Below are 13,486 nucleotides of genomic sequence, written 5' to 3'. Positions count from 1 at the left end.
AATCGTCATTATAAAATATAAAAGCACTTCAAAAGGAACAACTCTCATAAATAGCCTAAAGAAGTTATGTGAGTTTATTATTACATATTATTAAGACACAACTCTCTATGATAAAAACATTGATAGTAAACATCAAAATATTATACTTTCCAAAACATCAAAATATTATAATTCGAAGGACTAATTCCAAAATAGAATTCGGTTTAGAGTGAATTTAGTTTCAAGGAGTAAAATTTTGTCTCTAAACGGTACAAAGAAAAATAAACGTTAACTGAATAATAAATTATTATGACTATAGTAACTTTTATCATGGAGCATATTACACAGAAACTAAAATTTCCCAAATTTCCTCATAGATACTCTTTTCGCTCTTACTTTTGCATTAATCTCTCAACTATTTTAGAAACATTACTCACGCTCCCTGCGCAGCTGTTGTTCTTCAAAGTGAGTTAACTAAGTAACTTGCTCATATGTTAATTATAAACTTACGCTATAATAAAATCAAATATATTAATCTATATATATAAACCAAACTCATACTGATAATATATATTAAAATTAGTGTTCATTCAGCTTATATTAATAATGTTTTTAATTTTAATATTTTTGTATCATTTAAGTTAGATCTATTTTATTTCCAACATTTTATATCTTTTTAAGTTAATATTTTACTTTCAAATAATTTAATTTATTTAAATTATTATTATTTATATTATACTATTTATTTTATTTTTAATATTTATTTAGTTTGGTGTTAATTTAGTGGATATTAATGTGTTTTCACTTTTAGTATTTATATTTGTTAAGGTAATGTCCGTCTAAATAACATTAATTAAATTTTATTTATTTTTAATATTATTTAATCTAATTCATATTAATCTTATTTTTTTATATATTTATTTAAACTATCATTAGTCAATACTGATATTATTTAGCTGTGATAAGTTCATGTACCTCCTTACCTTAAAATTAATAAATGTTAGTTCAGAAATTTAAATTTAAACAGCACAAAATGTCGTGATTTGCTTGAGCCTACTTCTCATTAAGTTTAAATATTTTATTTTTTATTTTTTTTGTAAATATCCTACATCCACATATTTCTTTCAATTGTTATTCATTATTAACTATTAATTTAGTAATGTTTGTCGTACTTCAACCTAAGGCCAAGAAAAAACTCGCCACTAGGGAAGAAGTTTCTCTCCCACTTTCCCATCGTCATCGAAATTTTCAATTATTTTATTTTTTGTCTGTTTATTTATTTGTTTTTTCTTCCGTTAAATATGAGAATGGAGATAACTTTTAATGTATTTATTTAGAATTGTAAAATATTTTTTAAAACATTAATAGTTAAAATTAAGGTAAATGAATATTAAAGTAAACTCTAGTTAAAAACTTGATGACAGATTAATGTTTGCTTAATCAGTAGTATTTACATTAACAAGATGACGCTAAATTAATTATCATTTTACAGTAAGTGTTTCGAGTAACTGTTTTGTTGGTTTGTAGTAAATAATGAAATACTAATATATATGAACAACAAATATCATTGATAATATTTGACTCTTATTTATGCTTGGTAATACATAGCTTTAAAGATAATAAAATTTGTGTATATGTGGAATAGTTTCTCATATCACGGTTTGATCAAGACAGAAGGGATCCACAAGAATTGAAGATACATAATCTTTGAGTAATTCTCCATTTGTGAATTTATCCTTGTGATCTTCATACGAAAGCTCAGCCATGCGTGCATAATTAGCTATACAATCAAGTGCAATCTTTGGGATATCATTTGATTTGAGGCACTCTTCATTTATAACCTTCCAACAATCTTCAACATCCTTGTGAATCAAGTTATAAGCCTCTCCTTCTGAAATGCTATATTGCTTCATGCAACATTCCACAGCTGATGCAACATGTACTCTTTCTTGTTCAAACTATATTAGTCAAAACAAATCCAAATGTTCAATTAGGAACATAATAATTGAGAATAAATAATTAAGACAAATGAATCTTCAACATTTTTCAATCAGAAATGAATTGGTACCCTATGTGAGGCCATGTCATCTAAGACTCTGGCAATAACTGATGCAGCTCTAAGTATATCTGGATTACTCAAAATCCAATCCAATACATCTTTTGTTGCAAAGTCTGCAAGGCCAACAAACGTTGTAGCGAAAATGGGACAACAAGAAGTAAGCATTCCATTGATTTTATATTCATCATAAGTTGGAATGTATCCCTCATCGCACCATTTAGCTTCAACCAGGTAGCCTTTTACTAAGTTGCAAATCTGCATGTAATAACACAACAAATAAACTGATGAGATAAAGTTAATATTGAAAAGAAGTATAAGCAAAATTGGAATAAGCATATACAGCTTGTCTGAAATGTGGCACAACAAAGTTGGAGTTTCCACTCTCAGTTGTCAACTCTTCTACTTCTTCACACAGTTCTATAATTGCTTCAAATATTACTTTCATGGACTGTGGAAGGGATTCGGTGAGTCTGATATCCCATCTGAAATTTAAAAAAGAAATATTTATTATAAAAAAAATTCAAAAATGTGATGAACCTTAAACCACGTCAACCTCTGAAATGCTTCTGTAAAGAGTTGAAGTTCCTCAAAAGTTCCATAAGCGTCATAAGTATCATCTAGAAGAGCAATAACAGAAGCCAATTTTCCCACAATGATTCTTCCATTACTATATTCAGGCAGGTGCGACATAGCCAACAACCAAAGATAACACTCAACAATTCTGTTTCTAGCGTGAGGAACCTTTTGCTCAAAGTTTGACTTTTTCCACCACCTACAATAAATAAATAGCACCTTAAAAATTTAAACATCTTAAAGTCCAAATAAAAATATGGTTAAACAAACTCATTCTTTATGTACTTAAAGATTATTGATACAACCTTATTAGTTGCATCAGTCATTTAAGACGAGATTGTTTAATTTTACTTGTATTTAAGATATGTTAGACTATATATCCTGTAAAAGTTATATAAATTTTTTATTTTATTGGTATATTTGGATATGAATATATGAATATATGGTTACTTTTGAGAACATTTGAAGGTGAAAGACTTACTTGGTGATAGACCCAATTTCTGTTTGATGTAATCGTTGAAGAATATTGAATTTCACTTTTGCGAATGTCAACAAAGTTTCATCATGGGAGCAATCTTGTTCATACACAGAGATGTGATACTTTGCCTCAAACCTAGTCACACTCTTATTAAGAGGGTGGTTTAAGCAATGGTTGACTTGTGCAACAAGAGATGGTTCCAGTTGGGTGACCAAGGATTTAAGATGAGTCTCTGAGAAGTCATATATATCTTCCAGTATATCATCTCCATGAGTTCTCATTTGTGCAGCTTCATACAAGCTACACAGCCCTTCAATGTCATTGCCAAGTGTTTCGTTGAAGTTTCCTTGCTCATTTTTGAGTTTCTTAAATATATCTGCTCATTTAGTTGAATACATAATAGGCAGTTAATTGATTTTGTGTTTTAACGTATATATAACACTATACCTATAGATTGTGATTTTCACATCCAAATAGTAAAGAAAAAATATACACGTACCTGATGAAATTCGATATCCCTGTTGTCTAAGCAAACGAAAGAGTAGAACAAGAGAGTGATAATTGTTATCTTCAATGATGGTGTTATCTTTTGTAAAACTGTGGTGAATTTGTTCCAATAGATTGTTAATTTCTTGTTGGAAAAGATAGGATGCACTGAAACGTTGAAGTGAATCAATCAGGTTTAGTTTATGTTTGATATTGATTGATGATTGGAACATCATTTTCACTTCCTCTGTCAGTTTTTGAGCAAGTTCCTTCGTATTGTCATTGACTTCCTACAAATAAGTTGAATTAAAAGGCATTTAATAATGTTTTGAAAATTTTACATTTGTAAATAACAGATACAATTGTAGAAGTTATTAATTTCTACCAAACTACTTTACATTGAATTGGACGCACCTTATCCTCAAAAGGGAAAACATACATATCACCTAGGTAGACTAATCTAAGATTAAAACAATCTTATATTTTTCAATAAAATTAAAGGAATTATGTGAAGGAGTGTAGTAAGAAATTGCATATATAAAATAAAATATAAGTATAGTATACCAATGATTCTGAATGATATTGAAGGAAAAAATCACCCCAAATGTTTGGAGGAAAATTTGCAAAAGGTCGTATAATATGAGGTACTGCATGTTGGATCGAAGCAACTGGCAAGGAAGGTGCAAGAGACATTTTGAGATGTTTCTTCCTATATATTCTAAATTGCCAACGAAAAACTGAGGTGCTTTTATGTGCAATGTATGATGGTTTTATCCTAGATTGGGACTATATATAAATATATTGGTCCTAGGTTAGAATATATATTGGTACTTTCGAGCCTTGGATACAGGTCTATGTTTGTGCATGACAGTATGGCTGCTGGAACAAATTAGTAACAACTTGATATTAAAATAATAATAAACATACTCGTCAACCTTTTACCAATTATTACAATTAAGATATTGTAAAGTAGGCTCAATTTTTTTAAAATAAATCAGAGTTTGATTGCGTAATACTCATTTGTTTAGTTAATAGTGATTGCGTAATACTCAATTGTTTAGTCAAGAATAAATATGTCCAAATAATACTCGGTTTCAGTTTTAGCTAGTAGTGGTTATGTTTTAATATAAAAAGATTAAGTGTAAATTACTCTTAATGATCTTAGATTGTTTGTTATTGAATTATTAACATGAAGTAGAGCATTTTAAACAAGAGTTGTGAAAATCTCTTGATGTCAAATTAAAATTTCATGTGAGATTGATATTTTGAAATATTGCAATAAAATTTAACACAATTCAATTATTCTTTATTGTGTATTCAACTATCTTATATGTTTTATGTTTGAATTTTACTCTATACAATTATTACAATCATCAACTATAAATTACATGTCCTCTAAACGACCAAATCTAAATTTAAGAAAGGTGTTCTTCCTCTTTATTTTCTTTCAATGCAATGTTTAGAGTAAGATAATAATTAAAACTATTAAATTAAAAAAATGATATATAAAAAGTAGATATACTAATATTACTCTAATAATAACTTGATCTCCATTATATGAAGAGGCCAAACTTTTTATATTTTTATTATTTGTCTTTCCTTTCAATATTCATGAGTTATATAATAAATTTTATATATTAAAAAAAAGCATGTGAATAAGAATAAAACTTTTGAAATTAATTTTTTGAATAATAAATTTCAAAGAATTATAGAAAATGTTTTTATTAGAGTAAGACAAAAACTGACGGGTATATCATAAAACAAATTATTTAGTGTTGAATAAGAAATGGAGGTAATAAGAAATGAAGAAATAGGTAGTTTACAGAACAATGGATAATAATTTATTTGTGTTGATTTAAAAAAAACTGCATTTATTAGAATTGGTATAACCACCTCTTTGTACATTTATTAGAGTGAGACAAGGTCACTCTTAAACTAACGCTAATTATTGGTCAAATTGATTCTTAGACAGACACTGATAAAAATAATTTTTTTTTAAAAAAAAAAAACTCCTATTGATATAATGATTGGTCTTGGTCGAAGTAATAACTTGTCGACAATAGTTAGTTACAACCACCACAAACCTTATGTCTCCATATTCTCAGTCATGGGCATCTCTTTTTAATTTTAACTAAGATGTTTGGATTTTAAATAAAAAGATTATAACTAATATTTTAAATATATTGCTTAACGCTTGTTGGGCTAAATTTAAAAAAAAAAAACAAATAATTTTAAAAATTGAGATGGAAAAAGAAACAGGAGTAATATTCTTTCTCCCACTCAAATAATATTATAATAACAAGGGGAAAATATATTTTATTTTTAAATATATAAATTAATGTCAATATGACTATTTCTAACTACAATTCTCAATAGTTTCTAACTCCTAACTTTTTTCTGTTTGGTTTTCAAGGTCCATTCTCAATAGCTTGTTCTATGTAATTCCTAACTTTGGTTTGTTTGGTTTTCAAGGCCTTCTTTTCAGCTTTCAAGGTCTTCTTTCTATAACTATTTGGATAATACCTACGTCAGGTAGTTCAATATTTAAGTTAACAAGTGACTAATTGCAATAACATTAAATGTAATAATACATATGTTTCAACAATCATATTTTAAACATTTATTATAGTTGGTGTTAAGGATTTTTTATCTTTTTTATAATGTAATCATGGTTCAATCATACCTTAATCAGTAATAGTTGGCCGGTTCGAGATTATCATTGACTAAGTGTTAATTTGATATTTATTCTATAATTGGTTCATCTTGTCAATCAATCGGAACGAATGATTCACTAGTCAATCAGAGGGGTCGGTCTGCTCATTGATCTAGGCGATCAACCCACTAATTGATAGGTCGAGACAGTCGACAATCAGTCGATTAGGTTGGTCAACCCGTTAATCGATCGAGATAGTCGATCCACTAATTAGTCAAGGCAGTCGAGCACCAGTTGGTCAAGACTATCGACTTGACAATCAAACTGACTTATTGACCAAAAGGATATATATGTACAATACATACTCCCTCCCAAGTGAGTACTTGTAACTAAAGGGTTTGAAAACAAAAAACATACTAGTCATGTGTTTACCAATTAACACAATTAAAAAAATTTAAAGTAGGCTAATTTGTTTTTAATAAATCAGAGTTTGATTGCGTAATACTCATTTGTTTAGTATAATAGTGATTGTGATACTCAATTGTTTAGTTAAGAATCACTATGTCCAAATAATACTCAGTTTTAGTTCTTACACTACAAAAAATTAGATTTTTACCGGGGGTTATTTTTTGCGTTTCCGGCGGTTTTAACCCCCAGAAAATATGTTACCCGCGGTTAGAAAAACCGTTGGGAAAACCTGCGTCGCTAAGTAATTACCGGCGGTTTTTTGCAGAACCGCCGGAAATAACGGGGGTTTTCAAAAACCGCCGGAATTACCAGGGGTTTTGTGAAAACCGCCGGTATTAGCAGAGGTTTCGAGAAAACCGCCGGTATTAGCGGGGGTTTCGAGAAAACCGCCGGTATTAGCAGGGTTACTGAAAAACCGCCGGAACTAACTGGGGTTCTCCCAAAACCGCCCCTAATTTACATGATTTAGTTAACCGGGGTTTTAAAACCACTGGAAATGTATCCAGTTAATTTTTTTTTTATTTTTTTACTGTATTAAAATTAGATTATAATAAAAATGGTTTTATTGAGAAAACAAACAATAAATTAATATGAACTAAAATTGAATAATATTGTATAAAATAAACATCATTCATACAACTAATTATTCATACATAAAAATTATAAAGAAAGATGTTGATTACATATGTTCTATATATATATGTTCAATACATATATTCAATACAAATGTTCAGTACTAAAAATGACTCATAAAGATATTCAATAACAATATCTAATTTTCTTCGTCTTCATTACATCCATTGTTTGGCACACTCCCTTAATCAGATACCTACAATATAAAAATGAAATCACAAAAAATTAGTTGACTTTTGTTTTGCAGAAAATAAAGTTTCAACTGAACAAGCATGGGAGTTAAACCATTCAAGTCAGCTAAAGCAAAGAATTATAAACTAGCTGCAGCTGCGTAGCTTTAGTTTACTATAGTTCACCTGTAATCAGGAGCAATCTTGTAAGTTTCCAGCAAATGTGTTCCACTTCTTTGCCTTTCAATAAAATACATGCACAAATTAGTGACAATCTAAACTATGAAGGATTGATATATTAACAGGCGTTAAACGTGTGCCAATCTGCATTATTTTGTCATTGGTAATGCAATTATATTTTGCTATATCACATAATGATAAATAACCTTTTTATCATCACGTCAATGATATTTTCATAGCTATATATATATATATATATATATATATATATATATATATATTCAACAAATGAAACACTGATATAAATACTGTAAATTTAATTATATCAGTTGTGTGTTAAATTATATGTACAGTACACACATGCATTTCTAAGATCAAGAATATGGTTGACATTTGCAGGAACAACTTGGAGCACAAACTCCCCAACAAAACTGTTATCTACCATATTACCATAACATATATATTACGAATTTAGCTCTGGACAAAACAGCATTACATTTTGATGATAGTGCGTTAGGAATCTTAGGAGAATTAAATGCTAAAAGAGAAGGGTTTATAATTTTTTCATTAGAATTTTTTTGAGCATGTCAAAACCTAACTGAAATGCACGTTTACTTCTGAAAAACACCACCTCCATGTTCTTCTACTACCAAAATGCAGAAAAATTATAAACATGTAATACTCTCTCTCATCTCATTTCCATATATGTTCTTTAGTTATCATATCACTTATAATATTTATTATTATTATTATTATTACTATACACTATCCAAAAAATGGAGTTAATCACTTATAATGTTAGTTTTCCACTAAATCAAATTAAGAGCTCAATCAATCACAATAATCCCATCAGGAAGGGTTAGCAAACATGGAACACATACTTTATACGAAGTAAATAGAACACATAATCTCGAATTGGAGAGAAATTGTGTGAGAGTGTTTCTAGTATAACATTTTCTGAAATAAATGATTGAGGACAAAATCTAAAGAAAGAAGAAACACCCCCACTTAAAGTACACTTCTAAGCTCTTAAGCTTTTGCAACTTCTCTAATTCTTTAATTTGAAGTATACTAATAGTACTAAGAACAAGAATAAGCTGTTATTAATTAAAACACTTAATAAAGTTGTCTGTCGCTGAAGAATGTCTTAGTCGACCAACATATAAGAACAAATCCCAGATCATCATAAATAAGACATAAAAGTAAGCAAAATTGAAGCAAATCCAGTCTGTATTCAATCGGAAAGCTATGAGAAGAATGATTCTCTATTTCTAACTTTCTTAATTAAAAAAGTTCTAGGTCAACTGAAAATAAATACATAATTAAGATGCTAGCTAAAGATCAACCACAGAATAGAATACAAAGTTTCTTATCCGTTTCAAGTACAACTACACAACAATAATAGATTTAACATTCAATTTAAACTAGCAGACAAAGCACACACTGGTTTGTTTATTTTTCACTCGCATGACCCACATTGTTCACTTGTATTAACCTGCAACAAAAGGGAAACTTAATCCCTTACTTGATTTGATTTTTTTTTCTTTTTACATTCTAATAAAATCAAATTATAGGTGATTGATTCACTCAAACCTCACACAGATAAGCTACAATAAAAAGTATCGATTCTCCTTGTTAGATAGCACCAGTACTATCAATCAATGTCGGAGAATGAAATATCACTTATCTCCAAACAAGTATCCAAGCGATGAATGACCAACGGGAACCGATTTGACTTTTGTCGATGGAAGATCCTGTAATACATATATATATATATATAGAGAGAGAGAGAGAGAGAAAAACTATATTAACGAAAAACCTATAATTAAGATGATCATGAAGGTTAATAAAATGGGAGATTATCTTACAGTCTTGGATCCTTTTTGGGGAAGATGAACCAGTTAAGAATAAAACCAATTACACAGATGTTAAACTATGCTGACCACTCGTCACCGCTGATTCACAACTTGTGTCTTTGGTTCCCTGTGTAGTCTGCGTCGAAAGCACCATGTTAAAACATTTATATACAAAAACTATGAAAGAGTAAATGAACATTGAAAATTGAGCATGCAATTGCTAAAACTACACAAATTAAAAGAGAAAATCAAGCCCTGGAGTCTTTTACATTGGGCATCATTACTTATAAAGCCCCCCAACAAAAAATAAATCTTACACTTTGAGTGTGTTGACGAAAATAACCATTTTCATACACCAGTTGAGACACTTGTTTCTGCAACCTATCGTTCTCCTCCATGAGCAATTTATTCATTGTAGTCAACTTCCTATTTACATTATTTCCACAGCAGCCAATTCAAATTCTCACTAAGACCTTCTCCTTCTTTAGCTTCCTACCATAACTCCTAACCAAGATCCAACGCACATAGTTTTATCAAGAAGCAACCGGTTTCTTCCACGGCTGCTTCACTAATGTGAAAGTGTGAATCGTCTCTATTATTGTGCGCGAGCAAGTGCTCCTACAAAAAGAGGAAGAAGAAACGTGAAACCAAACCCTAGCTCGTTCTCTCTACATGTTCAGATTCACTCTTTGCTTTGCTCACAACTTTCATTGCTTCCCCACTCTGTAGCAAGACCGTCACTGTTATTTTTAAAAATATTACTAAACTAAACAAGAATAAGAAATTTTGGAGAATGAAGACAAGACCGGTCGTGGATGGAGATGAAGAAAGGCCCTGACTTTTCACGAGCGAAGGAAATAGGAGTGGAGCTGGCTGCACCAGTGCCGTTGCCGGACACCATGCTCGCCGGCAGTGATTCCAGGAGGAGATGTGCGATGGCTGGCTTCTCTGTTGGTTAGAGGGTCATAAAAGAAAAGAAGATGAAGCGTTAAAGGTTTATTTTGGAGAAGACGAGCAAGCGGTGTAAAGAGGGAAAATGAAAAAATATTAGCGCGGTGTAAAGAGGAAAAATGAAAACATATTTTCACTTGAAAAGTTTTTGAATAAAAAAAATAATTTATTTGCGGTTTTAAATGAACCGCGAAAATTTCCAGAGGTTTTTAAAATAAACCATCGAGAATTTCAGAGGTTTCTGAAACCTCCGGTAATAAACCCCTCCTATAAAATATTATTTTTGTAGTGTTAGTGGTTATGTTTTAATATAAAAATAATAAGTGTAAATCACTCTTAATAATCTTAGGTTGTTTGTTATTGAATTATTAACATGAAGTAGCGGTTTTTAAACAAGAGTTGTGAAAATCTCTTGATGTCAAATTAAAATTTCATGTGAGATTGATATTTTGAAATATTGCAATAAAATTTAACACAATCACTAGTGCAAAATACACTTTTTATAACTATTTTTTTTACTTGTTTAAATTCACCAGCTATAGAAAATGATGCGATGGCATTATTGTAAATAAGGTAAGTTCTTTTACACCAGTTGTACTTATATTAGGTATAAAAAAGCAAAAAAAATGTTTTGAAACCGCTTCAACTTATAACCGGTACGGAAATAATTTAAAGAATTTTTTCTATACCTAATAAAAGCTAAAACCGGTACAGGAATAACTTTAAAAAAAAAATTCTATACCTGATAAATGATAAAATTGGTATAGAAGTTTGGAAAAAAAATTACAGTTCGACGATTAGACAGAAAACCAAATTCTTTCCTCTTCCCACTCTGCCTCCTCCGCCGTGAATCTCATTCCTTCCGCTCCAACCGCCACCGATTCCCATTCTCATTCTCTGATAGTCACCAAGTCACCAATGAAGCGCTCAATGTTATGATTTTTAGGGCTCCGGCTTCTGGAAAAGTACGGTTTGATCGTCCCCCATTCTACTCACTTCGTTTTCTTCTTCTCCCTCAACGAAGAACCTTCTTCTCTTTTGGCTTCTCATAATTTGTTGACGAAGCATTGGTGTTTGTTGACGAAGTGTTTGTGTTCGGCCTTCTCTTTCGGTTTTCTCGTTCTGCCTTCTCGTTCAGCCTTCTCGTTGGTGTGGTTCGGTGCATTGAGGTCACGAAGTTCGTTGTTGTGGTTGCTTAAGGTGACGCGTTCAACAGTCCCTTCATTTGGTAAGTAATCCTTCTCTTCCTTCATTCCTTAGTAATTCCTAAAATCGTAAACCACAGGAACCCTAATCTGCGTTTTGGTTTTAATTGGGACATTTGTGGTTCGGCAAGCTGTGTTTCATTCTTTCCAAAGTTCGATTAAGGCATTGTGTTGTGGTTTAAGAAGGTTGGAAGTTGTATTAAGTATACTCCTACATCCTGCTCCGTTGAGGTTGACAAGATCATTGTGGCACTCGTTGAAGAGTTGGACAATCCAGAGGCTAAAATTAGAATTGCCTCTCGAGTTTCCACGTTTCCATTGTGTTTCGCTTTTTGTGTAGATTTAAGCCTGCTACTGTGGTTGTTACTGTGGTTGTCACTTCTGAACTTCTAAAATGTTTTGATAGCTTCTTATTCTGATTTGAGTTATGAACCATTCCAATGATACCAATCTTTTAATGGATTGAAAAGAAAAAGTGCATTACCTGATGACAGGTGTTATTACTTTGTTTTACTGAAATATTATTGCTGAATATTTGCTCCATTTAAAAATTGAGTCAATTCATATTCATTCATGCATACTACCTTTTTCTCCTGTTGTGCTCCCTGCAATTGCCATCTTAGAGGACCAATTCACATCTAAACTTAAATTATATTCAATATTTGATTCAGAATATTGCCCACGATGCCTATACTGGGAAACAATAAATAATATTATTGCTGAATATTCTGAATCAACAGATATTTCCCATTATGTGTTGTATAAGACTAGTTTGGAAACAGTTTTCGAATTACTATTTTTTGTTAGGCAGCTACAATCAGTGATGATGACCGATCTCTCCCTTTACTAATGGATGAGAGAGGGTTTTGTTATTGGCCTATAATTGTTGGGCTGAGTTTCTTCTGATATAGAGGTTGCACAGCTTGCATTTTTTCAAGTTTGAGCTTCTTGAGCTAACTGCTTACTTTTTGTTTCTCTGCTTTAAACCATAATCTTATCCTTTTGAAATTTCCTTTTCTGTAATAATTTTTTCCCTTCCTTTTTAAAGGTTTTGGTGTAGAGGAAAGCTGGTAGGTTGTGGAGTTGATGTCTTTGCTTGTGGATTGAAGGTATGAACACTGTAATGTTAATGATCATTTACATTAAGGGTTTGTTAGAACACTTACCGGATAAGAAAATAATAAGGGAAAATAAAATAACTTCTTTATAAGATAAAAATAGTTTATACATTAACTAATTTGCAAAAAAAATGGTCCTATGTTAGCCTTTTTGAAGTCTAGCTTTTAATTCCTGGATAAGTTAATTTTAGTTTATAGGATTTCTTTTTCAATTTTCTTTTCTTGGAGATGTTTATGGAAGAATTTCTCTGAGTAAGCTTTAAAATTATGACCATGAGTGCATGCTCACTTGTTTTTAGTAATTGAAGCTTCAATGCAATATAAATGTTTGTTTATAAACATTATTATGGTGAGAAATTTTACAAAGTGAACAAATTATATAGACATGTTAATTTATTGCTCACGTGTTTTCCTATCATAACATTTTAAATTCAGGCATAGCCGTATTGATTGCTTTGCATGAATTGTTCCTTGAAATTGTGAATGATTGTGATAGGACAGTCATGTCGTGACTTTGGATTGCGATACAATCATGGACACTTTTTACCTTGATGTCATGTCATACTCTTCAGTAAAATATATAGTCCTAGTTTTGGTTTCAATGTTGTCCTTCATTGTGTTAATGGATAACCTTAGGTAAAGCTTTAGAATAAGGAATTGGTTACTCAATTGGTGTA

At 30.7% G+C, this 13,486-nt stretch overlaps 1 protein-coding gene across 1 annotated transcript; it reads right to left on the bottom strand.

Moving 5' to 3' along the window:
- Positions 1-1,567: 1,567 nt before the first annotated feature.
- LOC108333638 (probable terpene synthase 2) lies at positions 1,568-4,342 on the bottom strand. Its single transcript, XM_017569110.2, has 7 exons — positions 4,140-4,342; positions 3,589-3,865; positions 3,093-3,465; positions 2,592-2,810; positions 2,379-2,520; positions 2,048-2,293; positions 1,568-1,937 (listed from the first exon to the last, which is right to left on the bottom strand). Exons 1-7 carry the CDS (start codon positions 4,266-4,268, stop codon positions 1,629-1,631), a joined length of 1,695 nt encoding a protein of 564 aa, XP_017424599.1. The 5' UTR covers positions 4,269-4,342; the 3' UTR covers positions 1,568-1,628.
- Between the last annotated feature and the right edge of the window lie 9,144 nt (positions 4,343-13,486).

The sequence above is a fragment of the Vigna angularis genome, chromosome 11, assembly GCF_016808095.1.
Source record: "Vigna angularis cultivar LongXiaoDou No.4 chromosome 11, ASM1680809v1, whole genome shotgun sequence".
Taxonomy (NCBI): Eukaryota; Viridiplantae; Streptophyta; class Magnoliopsida; order Fabales; family Fabaceae; genus Vigna; species Vigna angularis.
This window is presented reverse-complemented; position numbering and strand designations above follow the sequence as displayed.

Excerpts from the sequence above, each read along its gene's own strand:
- LOC108333638 (XM_017569110.2), bottom strand. The coding sequence starts at position 4,268 with ATGTCTCTTGCACCTTCCTTGCCAGTTGCTTCGATCCAACATGCAGTA. Across the intron at positions 3,466-3,588 it reads GGGATATCGAATTTCATCAG|ATATATTTAAGAAACTCAAA; the intron begins GTACGTGTATAT and ends CTAAATGAGCAG. Across the intron at positions 2,811-3,092 it reads GAAATTGGGTCTATCACCAA|GTGGTGGAAAAAGTCAAACT; the intron begins GTAAGTCTTTCA and ends TATTTATTGTAG.